The following is a 27,449-nucleotide window of genomic DNA, read 5'->3' as shown; positions in this document are numbered from 1 at the left end:
TAAAATAAAGCAGTAGCACAACTGCCTTTTATAGCAGACACGCTCAAATTCTGTCAGGCTGAAGTTCCTTTTAAAAAAACACGAGGTATCCCAAATTAGTGCATCCAGTTCACTTCATTTACAGGGATGTGCTTCTGTGTTTTATTTTATCCTCAGCTTTCCAGAGGATGGCAGCTATCTGCTCCACAGTCCTCGGGACTGTCAGTCCCTTGCTCCTACTCTGCGCACAGCTTAGTGTATTGTTGATTTATGAATCAAGAATAAGAATTCCTGGCACAGTTGTGTCAGCCCTGTGTGGCCTTTCTCTCACAGAGAGAACAAATCTAGTCTAGGGGTAGAGCCAGAGACTGCCACCAAACCTCCTTCCCTCCAGCACACTTCACAGAACTGTTGCACAATTTACAAGTACTGTCACCGCAACATGTGCCATTAAACCAGTCAGCAAAAGGTGTCTAAAAATTAATTGAAGAAATCTAAAATTGAATTCTAGACAGGTAGGAGGAACTTCTTAGCAGAAAGGTGCTGTCATCTAGAGAGATTATTAAGTAATGAATGTATATTACCTTCTGTCTTTTCCACATTCAGAGTACAGAAATTTTGGCAGTCGGGCAACTGTTCTATGAGTTCCATACCTCAAATTTGTTTGGGCCATATCTTGAAAGAAAAACACAATGACTGAATAATTAGATAATTTATTGTCCAGGGGCACAGTCTTATGTGTTTAGAAAAAAAACGAAACAAAAACCAAAAAGAAACACAAAACAAACAAAAACCAAACCAAAACAGAACAAAAAACCAAACCAAACCAAAACAAAAAGGGAGCCCTGAATACTGCATGGTGGTATTTTCTCTACCATGCCCACCTCAGTCCACAGTTTGAAACCATTCCCACTTGTGCTACTTCTGCTTGGAGACCAGCAAGGTCAACCACCTGCTAACAGAGGTAATGAAGGAAGCTCAAAGACAACCAATCACCAACGTCACCTGTACATACATTCACATCAAGGCTCTTAGCCAGAGAAAACCACATCTGATGTCAGGCCTACAGCAGAGAAGAGTTTTCAGTCCAATGGAGGCCATAAATCTAGCTTTCCCGGCAGGGTGGGATTGTTACGTGGTACTAAGAGGAAAGTCTGTACTCTTTTCTTGGTCCTGTAACAATATCACAGAGCACACGCTGTGTAACATGGCTAATTATCCATTGTTTCCTCCTTTAAATGCCACTCTCTTTATTCATGCCAGGAAACAGATTTAAAATTTGGAAAGCTAGCAGGAATTTTAAGATGGGTAAATAAATCAGAAACAGAAAAGCATTTCTCATTCTCTCTCTAAATTTTCCTTTGCTGCACTGTGTGCTTTCTCTTCCCATAACTGGCTTGCAAGATGCCTACCATGGGTTCACTTCACTACTTGACTTTTCAGTGGGGTTGTCGTGGTTTGGTTTGGTTTTTTTTTTTTCCTTTCTCATCTGTCATTTTTAGTTGCATAAATCCAAATGCCAAAGCCAGGTGCCATTAAGCGTTTACTCTCAGCTCTTCTTCAGAATATACAATATTATCAGAAATGCTTTTTTGACTATAAGTGTACAAGTCTAGAAGCTCAGGCAGGCCATCTCAAAACTGCAGAGAAACAGACAGACTGCTCAAGTTCTGCTTGGAGAAAACTTAGGGGAGGAAAAAGACCTGTTCAAAGAAGCCCAGACACAAGGTGACAACTCACCATGAGGGAGGCTACCTCAAAGCCAGCTACACTGTGTGATGAACTTAAAACAAGGAAATACTTCACCTTCAAAGCTTAAGGCATACTTCTGAGAACCAGCCCTGAATAACACGATGCCTTTACGGTCAGCTAGAAATTCCTTCTCCAGAACTGCAGATGTCACTGTGGCAGAGCAGTGATCCGGATGCTACAAAAAGAACAAGGGAATTTTACCTGTTGCAAAGCAATCTTTGGTTTACGTGACACTGTGGAGAAACACCAGTGTTTCCCCAGGCCCCTATCCTGAGATGCCATTTTGAACTAGGACTCCGAGACTTCAAGCATTTTGTTCTTCAGTGACGGAGGGGTACCCCACAGAGAACAGCTGTTTGTAGCAAAAGCAACAAAGCAGCCTTCAGCCTGTGTGCTCAGCTTCAGCCAAAAGACTTCTGCCATCTCTGGAAAATACACTCACTTTCAAAGCCAGTCCTTTAAAAGTTTCCACAGAGTGGCAGTACTGCTTTGAGGGAAAATTAATACGACAAACCCACCAGGGCATCAGAGCAGTGCTGCAAGGGCACCAGCGGCATGTGTGAAATGCACCAGCTACAGAACAACATGCCCTAAATAACTCTCCAAAGATGGCTTAACAAGAGCTTTTGGCACCAACAGCAGAGGGATCTCACCTGTTCCCCATACTCAATCCACTGCCCAGAATCATCCAGCCAGTACCAGGCGTACTCCATTTCAGGAGCAGATGGATGAGTCAGAAGACACCAGAGGCACAGAAGAGCTGATCGACGCCTGGCTGCTTCCTCAGCCCTAGCATCAGAAGAAAAATCCAGTTAAAGTAGGGGTCTTTTTCCAAAGCTGTCAAACTGTGTGATATTCCTGGTCTGGTCAGAAGTCTAATGACTTCTTTAGAAAAGGAAACCCCTCCAGCTGGGAAGTGCAGGTTGGTCCAAAACTGAGGAACTGATGTTTGTACATTTGTGGGCAATAGTCAGCATCACAGAAGTGACTCTGACCTCTCTGGCTTGGACCCAGATCACTGTTTTTCTCCAAAATATATCTTTCTAAAATAATACATTGTAAGAAAACACAACCTGACACAATAAACTCAGCTCGTTACATGAAGGCCAGTGGTGCCACCTGGCTAACAGGAGCAAGATTTGGCTTCTAGGCAGGGAGTGATCAGTGGCAGAAGTCAGAGTGCCTTCAGGAGGCACTGACAATCTTCCTTGTGCGCTCAGGAAACCAAAGCTGCCACTCAGGTACTATTCCAGGTGCAGGTGCCCAGGTGCTGGCAGCAGGGACATCTGTGTGAGAAGAAACCAGGGAGTGCCCCATGCCCAACATGGGGCTCCACAGACCCTCTGCAGGACACAGCTGAGCCCATCTGCCAAGCTCATGGTGCCTCTGAGAAAGCTGTTCAGCAGTGAAGAAAAATGTGAGAGAAAAAGCCCTGCAGACACCCAGATGAGTGAAGAAGAAGCAGGAGAAGGTGCTCCAGGTTCCAGAGCAGAGACTCCCCTGCAGATGGTGAAACAGATTGTCCCCCTGCAACCTGTGGGGGCCATGGTGGAGCAGATACCCACACTGCAGCCTGTGGAGGACCCCATACTGCAGCATGTGGACATGCCCTGAAGGAATGTCCATGGAGAGAAGTCCATGCCAGAGCAGGCTTATCCTGAAGGACCTCAGCCCATGGGAAAGGAGCCATGGAAAATTTTTGAGGATGATGGTAGAAGGCAGCTCTTATGGACTGAGGTCAATGCCCATTCACCAGCCCCCTGCGCCGCTTTGGGGAGGAGAGGCCAGAGCGGAGGCAAAAAAAGTCAGGAATGATGGAGTGAAGTTGAGTCTGGAAAGAAGGCGGTTGTGGAAAAGGTGTTGTTCTAATTTTTGTTTTTGTTCCTCACCATACAAATCTATTTTAATTGCCAATCAATTAACTTTCCCCAAGTCAAGTCTGTTTTGTCCAGTGATTTTGTCCTGTCTTTATCTCAACTCATGAACTTTTCCGTCTTATTTTGTGCCTCTGTCCTGTTGAGGGGGGGAGTGAGAGAGCAGCAGGGTGGGCATCTGGCAGCCAGACAAGGCCAAATTCTTTGGAGAGAAAAATAAAAAAAAAATCACTTACCAGCAAAGTCTCTGCTCTGTGCTCTACCCCAGAGACACAGCACCTACAAAAAGAAGCAGCTGAAACACTAAGCCACCAATATCTCAAATTCAGAGGATTTTACTTTGCTTGCTGCTGTGCTTCAGCCTCCTTCGAATGTCCCAGTTTTGGACCCAGCCAACATTTTTCTATGCATCTCATCACTTGGCTGCTCCCACAACACAACCCTGCTGTGGAGCACATACACACAGCCGAGACCTGCCCACCTGCCTGCTGTGGAGTTTGCAAGGGTCTGTGGCTGAGCTACTCAGGGCTGCCCCGACAATCTGAACGTGGCATTCAAACAGAAACTAGAAACGATCGTTTATGCTGCTTTGATGCCCTTCACACATTGGTAGGGATCATGGGTATTCAGAGCAGGCTAATCAGAGGAAAACGTTATGGAAGGAGCTCCCCCACGGAGCTGGTTACAGTGCAAAAGTCCATGAACAAAGGCTTGGCAGTCCCTGGCCTGCCAGAACAAGGAGCGAGGAAGGTCTCGTCTTCTTCGCAGCCTTGGCTTGTTGCACTGCTGTCTTCAGACCACAATTCCTCTTTGTACACAGTAATGCCAGCCAGGCCTATTCCTAGAAAAAGTGCTCCCAGATAACTTTCTCTCAAATCCCATTGCAGGAGACTCGTGAGATCCAGCACTCCTGGGAGCTCTGTTTGGATGCAGCTGCCCCTTCTCTCCCCGCTGTGCAGCAGCTTGTTGCTGCTGCTGCCCCTGCAGCCGCAGGAGAATTTGGTGTTTGTGCATACTGAGTGTGGGGTTTGAAGGGGGAGGAGGGGAAATGGGAGAGAAAGCAAGGGAGTGGGGTGGGATGATGTTTCCAGGCAGCTTTTCTCCATTGCTCCCCCATCCCTGTTCCCTCTCTCCCCAAGCCGTAGATGGATGCCCACCCCTGCCGGCACCCCTGCCAAGATCCAGGGCTCGTGTTCCCACCCCATCAGCTTTCCAAAATGTCCAGTTATGCCTTACTTTCGGTTTCACTTGCCAGCGTTTCTGCCCTTTGCAGGGATTTTCTGCTCACCAACTAACCCCAAATAGAAAGAGAGAGAAGTGAAACACTTAAAAAAGCAGACAGAGATATTTGACTGGCAAGACAGGTGGTGTCCTTCAGCTTTTGCTGAAGATTTCGCTATCTGGTCTTGTGCAACTGAAAGGTAGCCTGTAAATTTGTTTTTTATATCTCCGAAAGAATAGCTTTATACAGAGGAAACTTTGTACAACCTCATGCCACTTTTTCTCTTACACACTTCTCCCTCACATGGAAGAAAGGATGAATTAACGAAGACACAAACACAGCTTACGGTATGGCTAACTGCAAGCAAGGTATCCTTCTAGCAGACCTTAAAGCCAAGCCCACAAACTGTAAAATCCCCTGCTTCCTCTGTTTCCCCCACTCCAGCACCCGGGGGAAATCTGTCAGAGCCCGGCACACGCCATCTGTCCATGTCCCCTACTCACGGTCCTGCCATCAGGCTGCCCAGCCACCACTCCCAGCAGCCGAGGGCATCAGCCATGTCCCCACCAGTCGGACGAGCCCTCTGAACTCTCGCTGCACATGGGAAAGTTCCCCCGGGTGTGATGAGACCTTGGGAAATAAAATACGACTGGCCTGTGAGAGCTCCTCGTGAACTCCCAACCGCACGTCTGTACCTCGCCGTCTCTCCCGGAGCCTCTCTCGGCGGGACGTCACGGGTGCCTTTCCGCTGCCGCTGACCCTTTGGAAGTGGAACTGCGTAACCTTTCCCTCCGGCTCTTGCACCATGCACGCAGGCGCATCTGCCAGCCATGAGCAGAGCAGCCAGGCACAGCTGATGTTTTTGGCAGACGCATCGGTAAAATCAACAACCCTACGAACTGGCATAGTTTACCCCCACTGCTTGGTTCCTCTCATTGCACACCAGCTCTTACCTTTCCCACATTCCTCCCATCCTTCCAGCAGCCGGGGATATTCAGGACCTTCGCCTTTCAAGATTCTTGCTGGGAGCAGCTTCTGCTGAACATCACTCTTTGAAAGCCAAAAGCCAGTTGTCCTGGTTTTGTTAAAAACAAGTTTCTCTTTTAGTGAATTTCCCTGTCAGCTAAAGTCTTCTTACTAACTGCAGTTTTCCTGAAAGCTAGATACATGTTTTGGTAGACATAGCAATGGAATGCAAGGTCATTGATAATGATGCATCCCGCAAGATATGCAGGCAGGAGGTGAACTGAAAATTGACCAACTCAAGTATTCCATCCCATTCACGTCATACTTCATATAAAAGTGGGGGATCACGAGGATCTCGTCCCTTTTCCTTATGGCCGACATTGGGAGAGGACCTTGTGAGTTGTCCCTGCGAACTGAGGCCTAGTGACGGACTGAATCCAGCTCCGGTTGGCTGGAGAGTCCAGTCCAGGACTTCGGGTGCCAGCCCTACACCTGCCGGAGCAGTTGCCGGGACTTTCAAGATTGGTTTTGTATATTTTGTATTATTTTCTCTATTTTTATTGGTAGCATTAGTAAAACATTTTTAATTTTTCCAACTCTCTTCTCTCTGTCCTTTTTTCCCTCCCAATCACCTGTCCTTAGTGGGAAGCGGGGAGAGGGAGGGGCTGAAGGGGGAAGAGGGGGGAGAGAGGGTTAACAATACATCTGCCACGGTTTTATTGTCACCCCGCAATCAAACTTCAACCAGTGTTGCCTTGCAAAGCAAACCCTAAAACTCAATGCAGAAAGTGGGAGCATCTCCCAACACGCTCTCTGTGTTGGTTATCGCAGTGTTCGGGGGGTTGCAGCACGCAGCGCCGCACGCAGCGACCCAAACCAGTGCAAACCAAGGGGCAGGCTCGGTCAGCCCAAGCAGAGCTCTGTGCTGCACCATTCGTATTCCTTTACCTTGAAGTCTGAGCCTTCACTCTGTTTTTTCCTGTGGAAATTGGAGAAGGGTCAGGAGGTTTCCAGTCTGGCCTTTCAGTCTAAAAGGCTGACAGCATTTTCCCGCAGAGCTCTGAAACACAAAGCTTAACAACAAGTCAAGTAGTACTAACTACATAAACTTGTTTAGATGTAAACATTTTTTTCTTTTTTTTTTTTGGTACACAAATTATGTTTCATTGAATTGCCCAGAGTATTTTTATTTCCTGATGATCTAGTCAGACCAGATCAGTAGTGGCCAGAACACATAAATCTCTGTTTCAGTTTCTGGAAAGGGTGCACTCTGAGTGCATTTTATAGACACGGTATATTTAAAAAAAAAAAAAAAAAAAAAGGGTTATGAAGTTGAACTTCATTTCTTCCCCATCTGGCCTTTTTAGACTGGCTTTTGACCTCTCATATAGTATCTGGCTGTCAGCTTCACAGTTGTGCAACTTTTATGCTTCCCTTTGACTGATGAGATTTATAGGATCAAGTCCTGCAGGTTCCCTTCTGCATATGTGAGTTCTCTAGTAAAATACCCTTCTGAACTGAAGCCAAGAGCTTCAGTAGGCGTAAAATATCAGCTCTAGGAAAACATATTCTGATTTGGTAGAAAATGTTTGCATGGCTTTTCTGGGAGCGGCATAACATCCTCTCTGAAAACAAACAACTGACTGCAAACTGGAAACTTGAGCTCACTGTAAACCAATACCTTCTGAACATCGTATTTTTTTATTTTTGTCACTTTTAATTGCAACATCACTTTTGGAGCTGTTGAACCTCTGATTTTTATTGTCAGCGTAACGGCGGTACTGTATCTGTCTGCATTTCTAGTATCCGACAGGTGTTTGAGCGGACATCCTATATATAGCCCCAGAAGATCATTTTCCTGCACAGTCAGCAAAGGCATCGAAGTGTTGTTTCCCTGCATGTGTCAAATGATTTATCATGTATAAAGAAACCGTGGTCCAGCAGGTAGAATTACTTCCCTCCTTGCCCCCCGCCCAGGAATTTAAATTCTTGTTCCCTTTTTCTCTTCGGAGGAAACAGACAAAAAAAAAAAAAAAAAAAGTGACATTTCATTCTTTCTTTGTGTCTGTCTGCAGACACACAGCAGCTCTCTTGCCATGCCAGACCACTCCGAGATTTGATGTGAGTGCTGATGCTGCAGCGTGGGCACACTGTGCTCACGGAGGTCCCGCAGCACGGCAACTCCTTCAAGATGTGCAAAAAATCCCCCAAACCAGCACCTAAGGGAGTGGACTCAGGCTAGATTGGAGCGATGGGGCTCACCTGGTTCTGCAAGGTCTTCCACACGTTGGTTCCCACACCAGGGCCCGGCCGCGGGAGGATGTGCCAAGGGGTTCAGCTTCAGCAAAGCCCAGCGTGAGGGGGGACCGACCCCTGCCTGGGAGCCTGGAAACATTGCCCAGAGAGGTGGTCGATGCCCCATCCCTGGAGACATTCAAGGCTGAGCTGGATGGGGCTCTGAGCAACCTGATCTAGTTGAAGATGTCCCTGCTCATGGCAGGGGGTTGGACTACATGAGCTTTGAAGGTCCCTTCCAACCAAAACTATTCTGTGATTCTGTCATTTCCAGATCTCACTTCAAAACACACTATGACTTAAAGCCAGTACCTTTTCTGATAGTTTGTGATGGTTTTCCCAGTAAGACCGGATTTCCTGTTGGACAATATCCAGCAGCTTGTAAATTAAACCGTGGGAGAGGAGGGGGGAAAGGAGCCCTGCAACCACGCTGCTACTCTCCTAGCTTAATTTAGTACAAGAAAGGGAAGCAGACACAACAAGAATAATAATTCTCAATTGTTTTGGAAAAAAAAAAAAAAGAACCTCAACAACTTATTTATTTCTAAGTCTCGATGGTGAATTTTACAAGTTTTGGTAGATTACATTGGGCTTGTAAATGGTACTTTGGCTTTACTTTAAGTACATAAATGCTTGATACAAAAGATTAAAAATGCTCCACGTCCTGCTCTTCCTCTCTCCAGCGGTCATTAGAGGAGTCTCAGCGTATTACTTCTCATCTTTTAGGAAAAGATTAACAATTAAGTGATTGGAAATAGCTAACTGCAGTTTAATCTGGACATAACATTGCCACATTAATAATGTAAACCAAAGTAATCTAATAACGGAAACATTTCTTATGTCAATAGTTCAAATTAGCATTTATGTATTGATTCAGCAAGTCATTTGACCATGGATTTAAAGTTAAAGCTTTGACATTAAATCTTTCTTGTCTTCTTACAGCACCAAAAGATGCATTTATTCAGGAATCTGCCCAAGTCTCATCAGCGGTCTTGTCTAACTAAAGGAGAAATTGTATTTCACTGGGGTTGGGCCAAAATCTGAATATTCAGCTTCACTGGTAGTATTGTGTAAGGCAATTGGGGGATGGACCAGGATCCATTTTGTCACTTCTTATTGATATTTAGCTGATTTTTAAATGTGTTTGTGTATTTTGTAATGTCATTTCAGAAAAATAAAATGCAAAATTGAAACATTATTTCAAAGCAAAATAAACTTATTCTCCTTTTACAACAATCAAAGCAAAACATTCTGACTTTGATAATATTTGAATTTCAAAGGGTTTTCAAATATCTTCTCATTAACCTGAATCTGCACTTTCTGATAAATGAAGTTTTATCCCCCTGCCTCCTCCTTTCCAATTCATCTACCTTATTTCTAATTTGCTCTCCCGAACCATTTAGCTTCATAATGATTGTCCACAGCATGGCTACTACAGTGCTTCAGTTTAAAACCTGCGTTTGGCTTCCATGTATTGGACTCTAAGTTCTGCGACATGCTCCCTTACTCTATTTGCCAAGTTAGGAAATTAAAAAATTGTGTGCATGTGTCTATACACACACACTATTGTACTGAGGACTGGGCTAGGCTGCAAAATCAGGATCTTGGTTTTGAAGGCACTCTGCAGGCAAAGCAAGCTCATTTCAGATAACTAGATTGTTCTGCTAAAAAAGAAAAGGTCAGAAACAGATGTAAAACGTTCATCCCGACCGGCAAGCTTAGGAACACTTGCAGCAAAGTTTTGGCTCGGGCTCATCCTCATTTGCAGTGATTAAAAGAATAAGATCATGGCCTGCTTTTGGTAGGATCAAAGGTATCAGAAACAGAGTAAGTAGATTTTATCTTCTCCTGTGAGTTCTGATGGTTTTCTCAGTAAGTCTTGATTTCTTGTTGGACTACTTCCAGGAGTAACTGTAGTTTGTGTGTAATATAATCTGGAAGGGGGGAAAAAAAGGAAAGTTCAGTCCGGATGAAATCTTGAAATATGGCTGAAAATCAAAGCATTGGCACTAATGGCTGGAGCACTTTACGTTAGCAAATCACTGTATCTGCTTCCTTTCTTCCTGTATGTTTCTTCTGTTCACTGGTTACTGATACACCTCAGTCCAACATCAAATCAAAAGAAAACAAGATTCATAACTACAACCATAAATCAAACTCAAAACTGTGCTCTTGTTTCTGAGTATATCATTGTACCGCCAGGGCTACACCCAAAGGAAATCTGTGCTAGACATTGCATGAAGTGGAGATGTATTTCATCTACAGACCCACATCTGTGCCCAAAACCATCCTGGCCTCTTCACCAAAGAGAGGGCCCTCAGGCTTTCCTACCAGTCCCCTCTCCAGCCTTTCAGCAAGTACATTTGTGCACAAGGTTATCATGACTGCCTGCCAGTCCCTCTCCATCCTAACTCTTGATCTTGTTGCTCAGTGTTAGCCAAACTTAGCTGAGAGGTGGTGATCCCATGGATATGATAAAAGTTTAGTAGAAACCAGGGCTGGGATGTGAAAACAAACCTCTCTGTTCCCTACACTGGTGGGCCCCAGCCCTGTCTTTTTTAAAACAGAGCATCAGGCTGGTTTATCAGGACATTCACAAGCCAGGCAGAGGCAACCCGTGTGTGTCTGCCAGCCATCTGCACCACAGCCTACCCTGCGTCTCTCCAGCTGTGGAGGCTGTGTCTTGGGAAAGCCACTGAAGGGGTGGTGAGGTTGTGGTTTAGGTTTCATGAGGTCTCTTGCTCATGGAGCAAGTTGCATTAGAGATGAGCCCTGGGAACAAACCAACATCCCCACCCCTGAGCGTGTTCAGGTCCAGAAGACTGAAACTCACATGCATACTTACAAAACGAGCTATGGCAACGATTTGACATTTGCCTACGGATTACGAGGTAGTAGACTGGAAAACCGCTTAAAACCACAGCGCATCCAATGGTGATGTTGACTGGGTCTGAGTAGAAGGACATTGCCACCGTGAAGAGGCAGATGATGGTAAAAGAGACAGGAACGAACAGCGGAACCTGGAGGAAAGAACACAGACAGAACTGATGAGTGTCGCAAATCAGCCTCCATACACACCAGCGCACACCATATTCACTTCTCCATCTTAAAGAACATGAGAAAAATCATAGAGATGTCCTACACACTATTTCTGTACAGTCAATTGTGAACGAGAAAGATGCACAGAACAAAAACTGACTCATTCCACCCTCGGACCCCAGTGTGCCCTATGAGCTGCGCACCTCACTCCTAATATAAGCATCACCTCACAACTGGAAACCAAGCGGGGGGACAAGTCACCTATACCTCACTGCTCCCTTAATGTACTGCTCCAGTGCATGCACATGCACAGGTTTCTATTTGCCACCTATGGCAACCACTGGTGGAAAACCTGAAGTCAAGAGTAGAAGCAGCATTTTGAATAAAACCTATTCTTTGGTTGTAACACTTGTGACTCATTTTGACCTGCCTCCAGCTTGCCTGAGACTTATAGTGGCCGAAATAGGATAAACCAGACTCCCTATCTTCATAGCACCTCCATCAAGACCATGAGTTTCAACAACACAGAATCACAGAATCACAGAATGTTAGGGATTGGAAGGGACCTCAAAAGATCATCTAGTCCAATCTGCCTGCCAGAGCAGGAACACTTAGGTGAGGTTACACAGGAAGGCGTCCAGGCAGGTTTTGAATATCTCCAGAGAAGACGACTCCACAACCCCCCTGGGCAGCCTGTTCCAGTGTTCCGTCACCCTCACTGTGAAGAAGTTTCTTCTCAAATTTAAGTGGAACCTCTTGTGTTCCAGCTTGAACCCATTACCCCTTGTCTTACTGTTGGTTGTCACCGAGAAGAGCCTGGCTCCATCCTCGTGACACCCACCCTTTATATATTTATAAACATTGATGAGGTCACCCCTCAGTCTCCTCTTCTCCAAGCCAAAGAGACCCAGCTCCCTCAGCCTTTCCTCATAAGGGAGATGCTCCACTCCCTTCATCATCTTTGTGGCCCTGCGCTGGACTCTCTCCAGCAGTTCCCTGTCCTTCTTGAACTGAGGGGCCCAGAACTGGACACAATATTCCAGATGCGGTCTCACCAGGGCAGAGTAGAGGGGAAGGAGAACCTCTCTCGACCTACTAACCACCCCACTTCTAATACACCCCAGGATGCCATTGGCCTTCTTGGCCACAAGGGCACAATGCTGGCTCATGGTCACACCCTGATGAAAGGCCAAAGAGGTAGTCAGCTCCACAGCCTTATCCTGTTGGGTCAGCCAATTTATCTGGGTTATTTAGAAACGAAATCTGAAGACTGCAATAGAAAATAAAACTGTGAAACCTTCCCTCAAGTCTTTGGATCCAACCTCAGCCAAGTTTCTCTTCACCACAGCTGATAGAATGAAGGAGCTGCTGGTCTCACCAAGAGTCATGATCTCTTTTCTGGTAACAGAGATCATCTTTTGGATGCTGATTGTGCAAGGTGGAAGAGATCAGTTGCTCCAGCGACAGTAGCCATCCAGCCACCAGACTTAGGTGGTCTGCTGTCCTTCCAGCCAGAGCATCCCCTGCCAGCCTCTCCTATATGCACAGATTCATGTGTGCGAGAGGCCTGCTTCCTCCTCTTTCCAGTGGGTTTTTTTACTATTTTTAACTCAAAATGCTGCAGGGTAGAAGAAGTACCCGCACAATCACGTCTATTTTTTGAGCTGTTCTCCGTAAGCTGGTGGCAGACGACCACCTCTCTCTGGCCACTAGAGTGCAGCACATGCCCACACCACCTGCGCGCAGCCCTTTCCTCTTGCAGGGAACTGCGCTCTGGCTTTGAACTGGCTATAAAACTAGGAAGAGAGGAGAAAAATATCAGCCAAACTGAACGAAAGCCCAGCATTTCCCTGCGTCACTTAATCTGCCTTTAGGAACCTAAAAGCCTAAATCTGAACCAAAATTAGGCAAAAATCTCAGCAGCCGAAAACATCACCAGTGCTATGCGCTAATAAACTTCCCCCCAAGAAGCTTGGTTTAAAAGCAAAAGGCAAAACTCATTTAAAACATTGTTCTGGGTGAGTACACGAGTGCAGCCAACCAACAAACTGGGAAGCTTCAAGGGCTCTGCTAAACATGCTGTCTCCAGCAAAGACCAAGAAGAAGAACTACCCCAAGCGACACGTCAGACCTCACACGGCTCAGGGAGGAGCACTGGGAGCCCCAGGAAGGGATTCTGTCCCCTGAGCTTCTCGCCCATCAGCTGCCTGGTGCCTGTGGCCTCAGAGGTCTCCTGTCCTCCCCAGCAGCTAGATGGAGGCACCGTGCAGGTGGGACCAGAGACAGGAACAAACCGTGTATGCCTCAAGCACTGCCCCAGCCAAACACCTTCTTCACATTATCCAGGAGTGGGAAAGGTGCCTCGAGTGCAGGAAAGCTGCTCCAGCACCAACTCCAGCTTCCCCCATCGACACAAGGGGACCGGCTGGTCCCCAGCACCCAGCAGCAAGAGAAGGGCCACTGGAGAAGTCCAGCTGGAGGCGAGGGAAGGGCATCCTCCAGCTTCCCCTTGAGGAGGGGAAATTGAATCCCTTTGCTTCTGTCCTTCCTTTTGCCCCCTTTTAATGCCTCTCACTGCTTGTGGCCACTGGTTTGAATGCGCTGGAGCTTTGCAGGTGCATACACAGGGCAGTGCCTGCACAGTAAATCCTGCACTCTCCTCCAAACTCAGCACACCAGCAACCAGCAAAACAATAGATGCATCAGCAGCACTGGTTGGAAATCACCATGGGAGAAGTCTGGACCTTCTTCACAGAAAGGGTTGTCAGGCACTGGAACAGGCTGCCCAGGGAAGTGGTGGAGTCGCCATCCCTGGAGGTGTTTCAAAGACATGTAGATGAGGTTCTTAGGGACATGGTTTGGAGGTGGACATGGCAGTGCTAGGTTAACAGTTGGATTTGATGATCTTAAATGTCTTTTCCAACCAAAATGATTCTATGTGTCAGGCAGCTCCTCAAACCCCACCAGACACGTGAGCCTTTAGTAGAAAGGGCAGCCCACAGAGGTCATGCACGGCTGGAGGCTCACAAAGCTGCTCTCCTCTCTCTCCCTGGAGCAAGAAGGAAGGTCCTTCTCTACAGGGCCACACACTGCTCTGGCCATTCGCTGTTGTCAGCTGGCTGCTGAACAAAACACTTTGTGGTACATGTGCACACACTGTGCACATCCTCAGGGCCTGCAGCAGCAATAGTTGCACACAAGCTGCTTTACATTACACAACATTTTTGTGCCAGCAGATTATTCCCCTTAAGTCAGATTTGCTCCCAGGATCCCTCCAGCCATACTCTTTCCTCCCAAGCCTGTTGCCCTTCTGCTTCTCAGTTAGAGCTGAGACCTACCTACCATTGAAATAACATCCAGGCAAGGGTCCACCTTGCAACCCAAAGGAAATGAGTGTGAGAACTGCCTTCTGCACATCTCACTGTTCCCAGCCTGAAACTTGTCCCCCAGAGCAGGCTGCCATCTTACAGCTGCAACTGGTGACACCAGGTAGAACTGGTTTTATGGGATTTGACACATCAACCAACCTCAGGAGCTACCTACATGCCTTACCAAGCAATAGGGATGGAGACCCCATTAGAGCCTAGAGGCAAACCATGGCCATGAAATGCTCTAATTCTTCACAAATAGGAGAGAGAAATGACAAACCTGTGCACTCCTGGCTGTTAGATACAGGCCATGCATTACCTTGAACGGGCTGTGCAGCTCCGGGTGGCGGTGACGATGGACAATGAGCCCAAGGGTGGCTAATCCTATGAAGAGCCATCGGGAAAAGCTGAAGAAGTTCATTAGATGGTAGATATCTCCGATACACACCATGGCAGTAACCAAAGGGAACTGAGCATTGTGAAGATGAAATACAATCGTTAAAGCTTTACTATTGTCCCCAGACTAGAAAGGGTAATACGGGTCACCTCCTCCAGCCCCCCTGCAATCACAGACAGCTACTTCACAGCCCCAGCATTTCAGAGGTCACCCGGTACTTTACAAAATTTTACTCCCCGCCCCCACAAAAAAAAATGCACCTCCACAAATGCTTGTTCCCTGTGTTTCCACCACACCTTGGAATTTTGGTTTTCCAAATAGCCAAAGCCTGGCAAAAATGTTTTCACAGAACAATACCAAGCAGCAACTGTGGCAGATGGTAGGAACAATACTTTTGAAAAGGTTTCCAAGGCTATAGGGCAGGGACTTGGAGGCAGTAAGTTTGGATACCACTGCTCGCCCACGCGGACTTAATGCTTTGCAGCCATTTCCAACATTGCACCTTCTTTATTTTTCAGAGGCTGGCTTAGTATCCAAACACCCTTTAAAACACCTCAGCTTCTCCAAGTTCTGCAAAAAAAGCCAAGACTGCAAGAATGGGGCATGTCACACAGCCACATCTCCTTACCATTAACATGACAGCAGGAAGGGGTGTGTGCCTTCGAATGTGGATCATGGAGAAGAGCGGAGGCCACTGTCCTTCCCTGGAAGCCACGAACAGAGTTCTAGGAAAAGACAGGGAGCCCTATGTGTTAGCATCCCACATCCACATTAGAAATGAGAAGATGAGTCACTGCGCTGACCTGAGGCCACAAGGCTCCCCACCCCTGGGCACAGGTCTGCTATTCAAAGCCATGGTTCTGCCTTTAGCCACACTTTTGTGGGCGTTTGGAAGAAAAACCCAATGTTGCATTCCCATCGCTCTCCCAGGACCAGTGAGCGCAATGCAGCACAGAGCCCACCAACAGGACCATCAGCAGCATCCCCTTGGGTGGCCCATTAGCAGACACCTTTGGGCAAGTCCAAAGTGACCATGGATGAGATCAGGCTGGAAACAGAAGCAAGAAAGTTTCTTGACATCAGAGAAGGAATTAATCTTTCTAGTAGGAAGTGGAGAGCGTCACAAACTTCAGTTCTTTACAAGAGAGGCTGGTGAGTTCATGAAAGGGGATTGTCAGTCTTGATGTCTATATTTATATATATATAGAAAATATATATATGAATATCTATTAAAAATAAAGTGCAATTTCCTCAAATAATAGAGGATTTTCAATCCTCTGGCCAGCTGTAGGAAAATGTAGCTTGGCCTACTGCCGAGGGGCCAGCTACACAAAAGACCAGCTACAAGATGACAGCAGAGAGCTCCTTGCCTCCATCCCTCCTTTGACTCACGAAAGGGCAATTAGGGAGAAGGCATTGCGTCCAATTTTATAAATTTAATATCCACAAACAAACCATGCCAGAGCATCAGCTGGGCTGGAGCAGGGCCCAAAGCAGCTGGGGCATGAGTGTAAAAGTGGTTTTATTGCTGTCTCTGTGGTTTTGCAGGGGTGTGGCTGGCCAGCAGCCAGGGACGCTCCATGGCTGTTTGTATGGCCTTACTGCAGTGATTATGTTAATGGTGCCAGGATGGGGGAGAGAAGAGAGATGGGGACACGTAGAACCTTTGTGCTGTCCAGGGACTTCTTATCCTCAAAGAAGGCCACTATCTAGAGGAGCTAACAGGGAGGATTCTCCATGCATTGTTTAATACAGGACTTCAGGGTAGTGAATCAAATAATTCATTAGCTTTTGAGCTATGAAACATCCCTTTCATATCAACTGATTTTTCCTTTTGCAATCAAAGCTGTGAAACAGAACCAGCTCCAGAGAGCTCACTTGCCTCCTTGGGACCAGCAGAACGTGCTTCTCCACGAGTTCTGCCCTCCTCTCCAATTTCAGGGGTCCCAGAAGGACATGCAGCCTAGTAGCCAGTGAAGCTGGCAAGATAATTTTTCCACAAAACAAAGCTTTTCTTACTGCTACAGCAAGACTTGCTGAACCTCAACTATTGCTTTGGGAATAGCCTGTTCCCAACAACATTTCACTGACCCCAAAGCAAAGTCCTCAAGGGAGAGTTTGCCTTTGGCCAGAGATCCTCACAACAGAGGCACCCTGTGCCCTGCAGCAGAGCAGCTGGGTGAACCCTGCGAAAGAAGACTCGGTCTCACTGAGCAGCTGCCAATGTCAACAAAGCCTCTAGTTCACCAGAAACATTGACATTTTACTTTAAACTGAAGGCGGGGGAGGGGAGGAAGATAAAAATCTTTGTTTGTGACCAGCCCTAGATACCAAAATCTGGACCTGGCCAGAAATAGTAAGGGTAGACTCAGCCAACAGGAATGGTCCTGTAGTTGATATCCTGGGAATCAAAGGCCTTATTTTTCCCACAAGTGTGGCTAAAATGCCATCGTGCGGATAGGCAGTTGCACAGGTCACTGATGCTTCTCTCTGACTCAGTAAGCCAAAAGAGTAATAAATTCTTAAGGACGTGACCTTGAAAACGTGAAGATCCCTCCATTCATGGTTCCAAAGCAGGACAGTGCAACAAGGACAGGGACCACTGAGATCAGGCTTTTGAAGGCTCGCTGCACAAAGCTCTGGAGGAAAAGCAAGTGTGATTTTAGGAACACGTGGTGATCTCTAGATGACATCAGACTCAAAAGAATATTTCCTCCAGTGAAGGAGTAAAATATAACTCATAAATCTTGCCTTTTCTTTTGTCATCTGCAGGTTCTTTTTCATTATCTTTTAGGCAAGAATACAAGAAATTACTGTTGCCCAATAATCCAGAGAAATGACAAAGTAATAAAGCATTTATTAGGAAATCTGTCTCCTAAATACTTGCCATGACCGCCCCTTCAGTATGAGCCAACCACGCTAAAGAAAGATAACAGTAAGGGTGATGACTCACCACAGCCACAGCAGGAGAAGCCAGAACATCTTGCATTCCCAGGACTGTGTAATAGGAGACGTTGGTGAGCATGTACCCCACGATTACAGTGACCACAGACACGATGACAGCCAGGGGGATATTTCTACAAGAGCGGGGAAGAGAGGCACACAAAGAACAAGATGCTATCCCTTCTTAAGCACAGTATTACTGCAGGTTGCAGCTGGCGTTGGTTAGGTGAACCCACAAACTTTTTCCCTCCCGTACTGTGTTTGGGAAAGCCATGGTAGCCCAGAGGCTGGCAACCCAAGACAACTTCTTCCCCGCCTTACCGTTCAGGTCTCACCAACTCTTCACGTACAAAGCTGGCCTGAAACCTGCATGGTGGGAAGAGACAGAAAGTTTGAACCAGGTCTTCGACACCAGTCTGCTGCCCATGAAGTGCTCTCCCGTCACACCTACCAGCCTGAATATGCGAACATGCCTGCATAAAAAGCCAGGGGCAGCTTATCCAAAACCAGCGACTGTCTGTTGAAAGCATCCTGGAAGTTTTCAGTGTGGCCTGAAGAAGAGAGAAACAAGGGACACAGAGCAGGGAAATGTCAGAGACAAGCTTCCTTCCCGCAGGATAATGCCCCTTGTACCTCTTGCCCAGACCTGGGAAGAGTGTTTGTGATTTCCTGGGAGCCAGGTAGTTGGATTTGTTTCGTTGCTTTAATTTGCAGTGCTGTGCTGATGTGTTTGCTTCATGAACAGTGACAGAACAATCTGTCCTCTGTGCAGGTACAGGAGATATTTCAGGAAGAGCAATGTCGGTGGCTGGTTCTGTTTCAGACAGAGCCCGCTGTGGGAATAGGAGATCACAGAGACGAGAGGACTCAAGTTGTCCCATCCTTTCTTTAGGACCAAAATTAATTCTCCGGGTTGACCTCCCTCTCCCTCCAACCAGCCCCCATAAGCAGCTGGAAGCCCGTTCCCCTTTGATGTGGTGCAGCCAGCGAGGCGGCTAATTCGGCTCTCGCCGCGCTCCCTCCCGATCCCACTGCTGGAGCACTGACCCCAGCCCCACGCTGGCCAGAGCATGGGAACCAGGGCGGAGGAGGGAGAGGGGACCGACAGCCTGGTCCCTGCTCGGGGAACGCTCCCCACCCGCCGGCCCTGCCCCAGGACACAGAGGGCAAAGCACATAAAATTAAAAAAATACTGGAGGTGACTCACATAAAGATCTAATTTTACCAGCTCACCCAATTTTCCTAAAACTTCTCTGCTTGAAATACCATTAAAAAAAGAAAAAGAAAAAGGATTTTTGGATATGAACCATATTTTGTCAAACTCCAAAAAGATACAGGGAAGGGAAGGAGAAACACCTAAACGCCTCTCATTCAAAGGAAGAATAATAAAGGAACACAGTCAAAAGGAGCTGTATTTCAAACATTTTCAAATCTGGGTGGCCCAAAGTTTAGGTTTCTATGTCTATATTCAGTTCTCCACACCAAAGACTCTTTAAAAGGTGCAGAGCTCACCTAGTTGGGCTTCGCCAGGAAAGGGGTGAAATGGCACAAAGCACATGGAGAAAGCCAGGCCACTTCTATGGAGGTGCCTCTGCAAGGAGCTCTGTGACAAGATTTGGGCGTTTGTGTTTGAAAAACTGGTCCAGCAAGTCTCTAAAACAAACCAGAGCCAAAGGCAAGAAAATGGCAGAGGAAAGGACAAGAGTGTAACCAAAAATAGTAGAACAAGGCAAGGGAATCAGGCATACTGGTCTAAAAGCACAAGCCTGATTTGTAAGCGCGCACACACACAAAAAAAAAACCAGGTAAAAAAAAAAATAGATTTGAAGAAAACTAAACCAAAATACAGGAGTGGGCCTCTCAGGGTAGTCTTTTTATGTTCTAAAATGATTGCTGATAAGTGATGGTGCATAAAGGATTTATTGTCTGCAATACATTAATGAGTGATTTACAGTCCCCCATGAGTCACATTAAATACAACCTGTCATATGGGTGTCTCCTGGTGAATTCTCCCTCCAGATGTCACCAGCACTTATCTTCCTCACTGGAGGATGGGTGCCGGGGCTCCAGATTGTCATTTTAAGGCATTCCTAACAATAATGGCTCGGGATTTCTAGCTGCAGGGCAGACCTTCAGCTCAGAGTGCTGGCAGCCTGAGGGGATCTTTGCATGTTCAAAGGAGCCAGCTCCAGACATCAGAAAGAAACCAGATCGAGGAGCCTACTGCCTGTGTTGTTTGCTTCGCAGAGGAAGGCAATAGCATGAAGAGGAAACAGGCTTCATCCCTCGAGTGGGAATGCCTTGTGCTTTTCTATAAACTGAGCCCTGGATTAAAGCCAACATTCATGTATCATTCCCAGAAGATACTACTGGTAGGGTTTTTTTCCCCCCACTCTGGATGTGAGTATGCAATCCTGCGCAAGTCCGTTTTAAGTTTATTAATTTAATGTGCATCTCAATTAGGAGGTAAAAAAAACACTAGCCACAGAAAGGTTAGAGACACCAGGGCTCAGCTGAGGGCTGATAACTCATTACACAGCTGTGACTGGCTCTGGTCAGCACTGAATGCTGCCACACATCCCCTATGTCCATTGAATTTGTGCTGCTTCGGGAGGATTTTGAGCCACGCTGAAAACAGGCAAGTCTGACACCAAAGAAAGACTGTCCACAGAGAAAGGTGCCTGCACGACCCTGGACAGGCTCACACAGCCTCAGCCGCTGAGAGGAGACTCAGTTTTGGAGAAAGTACAGCTGAGCCAGGTTCATCAGCTCCGGTGCAATGACGCATCTTTAATGCCAGTTACCCCAGTCTCAGCTCCCAGCTTGTTCACATCCAGCACACAGGCAGAGAAAGATCCTGTCAGCTAAAGGAGAGCCACGCTTGTCACTAGGGACCGATAAATATCATGACAGGCAGGCATATCAAGCACCCTCCCTCAGCCACGCAGCAGCACACCTACCCTGGGCCAGCAGCATCATCCCTGGCACGATGATGAGCGCAAGCGCCAGGAGTTTGACGATGGAGAGAGCCGTCTGCAGCCGGGCACTCCAGGTGACGCTCCACGAATTGAGGGTGAGGACCATGTCTGGAGAGGAGACCACACTGTTACAGCTCTAGCCCATGCCCGACGCACGCAGGAAAAAATACAGCAGGGCTCCATGCTCTAGGGACTTTGGGGAGAAGGCTGTGTCTTTACAGAGAGGGTGAGAGATGTCAGAAAACATCACAGGTGTGGCCCAGCACATAATGTTTGAAGGGGGAGCCGAGTTATGCTCCTAAGAGAAACCAGGACCCTGGGTCCTGTCAGGTGATGCCCCTGTCTGGAAGGAAGATTCGAGTTTGCAGGGACATCTCAGCAGCCTCCTTCACAGCAGTCCCTGTGCCAGTACACACTGGCCTGGAGCAGGCAGGACAGCTTCATGAGCTGGGTGCACCAGGTGAGGAGTCCAAAATCTTGACCCTTACACCCTCAAACTAGGTGTCATTTGCACAGTTATACATGAAGAATTTCTACCCTGATACTTGGCACAAACCCCCCAACATAGGGTTCCTGCTGGTCCTCAAACCAAACCCTTGGATTAGGAAGTTTTGGGTGGCCAAGGAGGTAGGCTGGGGCCCCGATCCCATAGTTATCCCAGAAGATAACACCCCATAGGCGTCCCTGGTCCAGGGCAGGGAGGCTTGGAGATCGGCAGTCCCACAAAAGTCAGTACTTACAGTACCCCAGGAGGGACACGAGCTTCACAGCAGGGACGGGGGCTGCACAGGGGGCAAAAAATGGCTCCAGCATGTAGCGTCCAAATGCCAAAGAAACCACAGCGCTGTTGGCGGGTCTGGGGGGAAAACCAAGCACAAACTGTAGTCTGGGGATGGCCAAAAAATGTCATGATGTAAAACTGCACAAAACTCGGGAGGGGGGGAAATTTCCCCGTCCAGCTTAATCCTTCTCTCCTGTGCAGGTGGTGACTTCCCACAGAGTCTTTTTCAGAGGTTTTTCTCAGTAAATGGGTTAAACACCACATGCTGTAAAAAGATTAGTTCCCAACTCAGTTGAGATTAATCATACTGAGCAATGCAGTGTGGTTTGCATGTCTCTGCTTCATCTCAGTTTACATGAAGGACACAGGTTATTGAGAGGGAAGGACTTTAAAGTTGAAAAAGAAGTAATTTGCAGTTTTCTAAAATATTATTTATCTCATGGCTAAGCCAGAAAGTTGTCTCCACAAGAGAATCTGAAAAAGTTTCACAATGAAAAGAGAAGATCTGAAATAAATCTGGCATTTATTGTCAGTCTCTGAAAAACACCGTGGCTCTTGGAGGACACCGGCTGCCAGGGGAGAAGGTAGATATTCTTCAGGCACGGACCACATTGAACATGTGTAACTATTTACTCATTAGGCCTTCTTCCTTTTATCACTGAAAATCTTCAAAAGTTGTTCAGATTGTTTCTATGCTTTCCTTTACTAATTGCCTGGACTGTTACGTGGCACCATAACTTTTGGGTTTTTAAATTGTCACAGTATCCAGCAAAAGGCACACAAACAAAATCTCTTACCTGATAGCAAAAAACTCTGCCCACAGGAATAAGAAACTTGGCAGAGGCCCTAGTGTCTCCAAAATGTAGATATAGTGTCCTCCAGACTTGGTGATTCTTGTTCCAAGCTCTGCATAACTCAAGGCACCTGGAAAAGTTCAGGTAGAAACACACTGAGTAAATAATCCCATGGATTTTCTCTTTCCTGTGTGATTATTAAAGGATTGAATTAATCTGTTTAAAGTAAGTAGTGAATTAGAGGGAGAAAAAGGGGTTTAGCACACTCGCTCTTCCCAATTTTTGTGTGCTACCGTGTTTTGAAGTAAGTCTTGAAGTAATTGACTTTTCTCTCAGAAGGAAAGAAATTCTCCATTTTCTGGTTTAATGATACAACTTTCCCAGGGAAGTTACGTTGAAAGGCGTGTGATAGAAAAGTCACACTAAGCTACAAGAGGTTTCCTTTGAAAAGCATCCTGGAGGCTCGGGTTCTTGCCTCTCACAGTAAGTGAGAAGCGAAATGGCGCCAGTGAAATGGCGCTTATGGGGCGGTTACAGCAGCTCAGCCAACAGGCCGAGGCCGAGCGTGTAGTTTCAATCACGTTTTTGATCACAGACCACGTTCCTGTGGCCTTGTCTTGTGCTTTCACATAAATCTCTTCCTTCATTCGAAGACACCGGACAGAGGACCTGGAAGAGCATCTCCTCTGAGAGGGAAGACCTGCCACCAGAGGAAAACACAGCCCTGATGGTGCAGAGCAAGGGAATTGTCCATGCGAAAGGCTCAGTCGGTCTCTTCTCATGTGTTAATGTACCAACAGAACCAGGGGCTGCCCGCTCCTGCCTTCACAGGCAGATCTGCACCTCCCTGCCCCTGCGCTGGGGCACAGCAAGAAGCCCTGGGAGAGATGTGCTGGAGAAGACAGCCTAAAACTTTCAGGCAAATGGATAGAAACCTTTGTGCCTCTGCCAAAAAAATCCCATCTGTGTTTTCTCTATAGAGCAATTCATCATGACACTTGAATGTGTCTGAGTACGCACCTTAAGCCCTGCCTACACTGGATCCACTTGCTAGGTTAAGCATCCTTTGTTCACCAAAAGGGATCATAAAGCGCTCTGTTGTGCCCGATGCTTCCTGAAACAGGGCTGGGCACTGTTGGGATGCAGCCCTGTGCGGTGAGACCATCTCTAGCTGTGCTGTTTACTTCTTTGCCCAGCTCGGGCAGTCACACAGAGACAGCACAGAGGAGGCCAGCCATGGGTACAGCCCCATCTCCAAGTCCCAGGGCGATTGTGCCATGTTTGAGTCATGCTGATGGTGAGGACCCAAATTTTCCCCCTTCTCTGTTGGCAGATTTGTGCAGAATCGCTGTTTTAACTCTTGCACATAGGCAGACACCTCCTCTCGTTTATCCTGGTGGGCCTCTTGACGTGCTTCAAGTGTGCGTTTAGGTGCTCTGCTGGACTCATACCATGGGACTCATATAAATGCCATACGGGGAAAAAAAAAAAGCACAGAAGAAAGCGGGCCTTTTTAATGTACTGCAAAAAAAGTTTCAGGGAAATGATCAAGGGAGGTCATCAGGCTGAAAAAATGAAAGAACAAACCAACAAATCTGGCTACAAAATCCAATAACTTGATAAAGAGTCTCCCAAGGCCCTTCCAGAACAGTCTGTCAAAGGATGTAACAAAGAGAGAAACATTTCCAAGTGCAGAACTTGGTCTACGTGACCAGCACACACGTTATCATTTATTGCTCTGCTCAGTTAAAAGCAACACTGTGCTCACATTATGTTTTAAGATTTTCTTTAAGCAAAAGTATATCATCCACCAAACAACCACACACAGGCTGCATCCCACATGTATGGTAAAGGAGACCTGCACTTAACAGCATATGCAAAAACGTGAAATATTGGTACACGTATGCTAAGTGCAAGAACCACAATTGTTGCCATATTAACAACTGAATTTTATGATTTCTAAATTTGCATGTGTGCGTCACAGTGCCAAGGTCTTTTATTCCCACATGGAGTATCTCTCCTTTCTTGCCTTTTTTTCTTTTTTCCTAAGTTATGATAGAAGAAGAATTTTAAAGTCACCCACTGAAATAAACACCAGATTTCTCCCCAGAGTTGAGCGATCTTCAGTTCTCCTGACAGCACCTTCAGAGCATTTCTGAGATGGTGCTTTTATATGGTTTATGGAGGTGTCCTGGTTTTGTTAAAAAACAAGATTCTCTTTTAGTGAATTTCCCTGTCAGCTAAAGTCTTCTTGCTAACTGCAGTTTTCCTGAAAGTCAGGTACATGTTTTGGTAGACATAGCAATGGAATGCAAGGTCATTGATAATGATGCATCCCGCGAGATGTGCAAGCAGGAGGTGAACTGAAAATTGACCAACTAAAGTATTCCATCCCATTCACGTCATACTTCATATAAAAGTGGGGGATCACGAGGATCTTGTCCCTTTTTCCTTATGGCCGACATTGGGAGAGGACCTTGCGAGTCGTCCCTGCGAACTGAGGCCAAGTGACAGACTGAATCCAGCTCCGGTTGGCTGGAGAGTCCAGTCCAGGACTTCGGGTGCCGGCCCTACACCTGCCGGAGCAGTTGCCGGGACTTTCAAGATTGGTTTTGTATATTTTGTATTATTTTCTCTATTTTTATTGGTAGCATTAGTAAAACATTTTTAATTTTTCCAACTCTCTTCTCTCTGTCCTTCTTTCCCTCCCAATCACCTGTCCTTAGTAAGAAGGGGGGAGAGGGAGGGGCTGAAGGGGGAAGAGGGGGGAGAGAGGGTTAACAATACATCTGCCGTGGTTTTATTGTCACCCCACAATCAAACCATGATAGAAGGAAACTAAAAGCCACACATTTCATCCATTGTAACTTTAAGAGCTGCATTATTTCAGAAGAACCAGAATGAAACCATCATCAGAAAGCCAACCCTTTGTGAGAAAAGGCTGGTATTAAATTCCAGAAACTGAGCCAAGGGTAACGCACAGAACGCAGAGCTGAACTGATCTGCTCCGTCTCCTTGCTCCAAGGCAGCATCAGACATACCCAAACCATTCCTGACAGACACCCACCCTCCCACCCCTGCCTGGGGGATACCCTGCAGCTCCCCAGGCAGTCTGCTCCGGTGCTTCTCCATCCTCACCGATGGAAATGGGATACCTTATGGCACCTTACGACTGTCACTTCTTGCTCTTTTCAACGTGCCTATGGAAAGCATCGCGTAGCCCTCGTACTCACAAGTGCCTTTTAGATGCCTACATCTCTCTTCCACCACATAGAGTGAATCCCCCCACTTTCTCCCAGCTTTCTCAGCAGAAACTGTGCTATCTCCATCTGCAGTCATTGTCACTCCTCTGCCCCGGACTCACACATGATTTCATATTCACAGATCATAAGTGCTGGGATTTTCTCAGTCAACACGGAGGGATAATTTGAACTAAAGACCTGTGGTGACCTTCCCAGGCTTGTTAAATCTTTGTTTCTGTTACAGTAGGAACAGAGAAATTTTGGTCTATTCGGCTCCTGACTTTTTATATATAAAAATGTGTAGGTTTCTCTCACCTCCCGGGTGCTTGAGCAAAGGCTGACAAAGCTCACCACTCACCAAACATTGAGAGGAGTCCACAGGCAAACCAGACAACCAGGGAGAAACCCACGCTGCCGGAGTTTTTCAGTACTCCTTTTGGGGAGATAAAGATGCCGCTGCCCACCATGCTGCCGATGAGGAGTGAGAAAGCCCTCAGCAAAGTTATCTTTTTCCTCAGAAAGACGGCCTCCTCTTTTTTCTTGTCTTTCCCCATGTTTTTCTTCTAATCCCAGGGGAAACTCTTGCTTTCAGGAGCTGCAATCTCCCAAGTGTCCTCAAGGGCTCACCTGTAAGACGAGGAAAGAGTTAGGGATTTGGGGATCTTCTTTTCAGGACAAGACTATTCACAGAAACCTGTCCGGACCTGTTGAGTCTGTTCTCCTCAAGCTGCTGGATGCACCAACCAAACCACAGATGCCTGTAACACGCTCAGCATCATCTCTCACGTCCGCACAGCTCCGGAGAGTCACTGCTCAGTGTGTTCTACATCTTCTGCCAAGGACCACAGGCTGTTGCAAGTTGTGTGCCACAATTCAGGATATGATTTCCAAGTTCAACTTTGATGCCCAGACTGGAACTGGCCAGGTTAGGGTAATTTAATGGGACCTAATTTGTGGGAACATTGATATCAGCATGCTGGCAGAAAGCAGATTTCAAGTTGAAAAGCTAATTATCAAGAACTTGAGGACCTCTGAGGTGTTTTTTGTTGGTTTTGTTTGTGTTTGGTTGGGGTTTTTTGAGAAGCAAAGAGCTGTGTTAGCTGGGGTACAGATTTAAGCATTTTTAGCTTCCCATCCATCCTTGCAGAACAAACAAACCGTGATTTTCTCACTAGGGCTTCATTTTATCAGTGGTTTTTTTTTAATATACTGTCAAGCCTTTTTTCTGTCAGAGTACTGAAGAGTCCGGAATAAGTACTGCTTACAATTGCAAGACCGAGAATAGTCATTAATATCAGACATATCGTTTCTTCTATTAATATAAAAACTTTCTCAATAATAACAGCAGGAGTGGAGAGTTTTTCTTTAAAAAGAGGGAACTTCAGACACTCCAGGGGCCACACGAGTTGATCTAGATCCTGTTCTGTCACACCACAGTAACCTCCTAATTCACTGTCTTGTCTCCCCAGTCTCTCAGTCCCAGGCTGGCAACTTCACAAAGAAACTCACCTTCTGCCTAGGCAGGTAAGACAAATTCACATCAGTTATTACTGTTTAATTTGCTGTAGCAAACTTGTTTGTAGTTTCCCTAACAGCAAGGTAGACACTTTACAATTGACTCTAGTAGAGCAGACAAGACAGGTCTGGAGTAAATAATTTGGCTCCTGTCAAATTGCAGTAAAATTGCAGGTAGAATGAATATTTGCCCCAGCCCTATGGGTCTATGCTACTGCAAAGTTACGCTGTACATCAGACCATATTTTATGGATTTCTTAAACTATTTAATAATTGCAGTGGTGTGTCTGGGAGCAGGCAGCAG

The 27,449-nt window shown here is 46.6% G+C and overlaps 2 protein-coding genes across 11 annotated transcripts in view; both read right to left on the bottom strand.

The window, feature by feature from the left end:
- The window catches only part of LOC136003233 (protein mono-ADP-ribosyltransferase PARP12-like), a 30,693-nt gene extending 25,104 nt beyond the window's left edge, over nt 1-5,589 (bottom strand). For 6 of the 9 annotated variants that reach the window (XM_065658638.1, XM_065658640.1, XM_065658641.1 and 3 more), the window contains exons 1-4: nt 5,331-5,581; nt 2,385-2,520; nt 1,786-1,906; nt 564-654 (exon numbers count right to left, since the gene is read on the bottom strand). In XM_065658638.1, the coding sequence (XP_065514710.1) occupies nt 564-654; nt 1,786-1,906; nt 2,385-2,520; nt 5,331-5,386 (404 nt within the window). In that variant the 5' untranslated portion in view covers nt 5,387-5,581. Of the gene's footprint in view, nt 1-563; nt 655-1,785; nt 1,907-2,384; nt 2,521-3,841; nt 3,885-5,330 lie in introns of all 9 variants that reach the window. The other 3 variants (XM_065658642.1, XM_065658643.1, XM_065658645.1) reach the window with 3 other exon arrangements.
- Nucleotides 5,590-8,690: 3,101 nt separating this feature from the next.
- LOC135991496 (cystine/glutamate transporter-like) lies at nt 8,691-26,579 on the bottom strand. 2 transcript variants are annotated; one of them, XM_065640187.1, is made up of 13 exons: nt 26,335-26,579; nt 25,989-26,257; nt 22,392-22,518; nt 21,554-21,669; nt 20,796-20,921; nt 18,287-18,386; nt 18,157-18,201; nt 17,846-17,969; nt 17,428-17,531; nt 15,521-15,617; nt 14,815-14,964; nt 10,934-11,108; nt 8,691-10,022 (listed from the first exon to the last, which is right to left on the bottom strand). In XM_065640187.1, the coding sequence occupies exons 2-13, from the start codon at nt 26,182-26,184 to the stop codon at nt 9,958-9,960; spliced, it is 1,425 nt and encodes a 474-aa protein (XP_065496259.1). In that variant the 5' UTR covers nt 26,185-26,257; nt 26,335-26,579; the 3' UTR covers nt 8,691-9,957. The 2 variants fall into 2 exon arrangements, with proteins under 2 accessions (XP_065496259.1, XP_065496267.1); XM_065640195.1 differs by having other exon boundaries at nt 9,942-10,022; nt 14,815-14,902.
- Nucleotides 26,580-27,449: the final 870 nt, after the last annotated feature.

Source organism: Caloenas nicobarica, chromosome 1, assembly GCF_036013445.1.
Source record: "Caloenas nicobarica isolate bCalNic1 chromosome 1, bCalNic1.hap1, whole genome shotgun sequence".
In the NCBI taxonomy this organism is placed as follows: Eukaryota; Metazoa; Chordata; class Aves; order Columbiformes; family Columbidae; genus Caloenas; species Caloenas nicobarica.
The sequence above is the reverse complement of the archived record's forward strand: the minus strand, read 5'-3'. Positions and strand labels throughout refer to the sequence as shown.

Coding starts and splice junctions, on each gene's coding strand:
- LOC135991496 (XM_065640187.1), bottom strand. CDS start 26,184: ATGGGGAAAGACAAGAAAAAAGAGGAGGCCGTCTTTCTGAGGAAAAAG. Junction 21,670..22,391: donor GCAGAGTTTTTTGCTATCAG/GTAAGAGATTTT, acceptor TTTTCCCCCCAG/ACCCGCCAACAGCGCTGTGG. Junction 18,202..18,286: donor ATGTTCGCATATTCAGGCTG/GTAGGTGTGACG, acceptor CCCACCATGCAG/GTTTCAGGCCAGCTTTGTAC.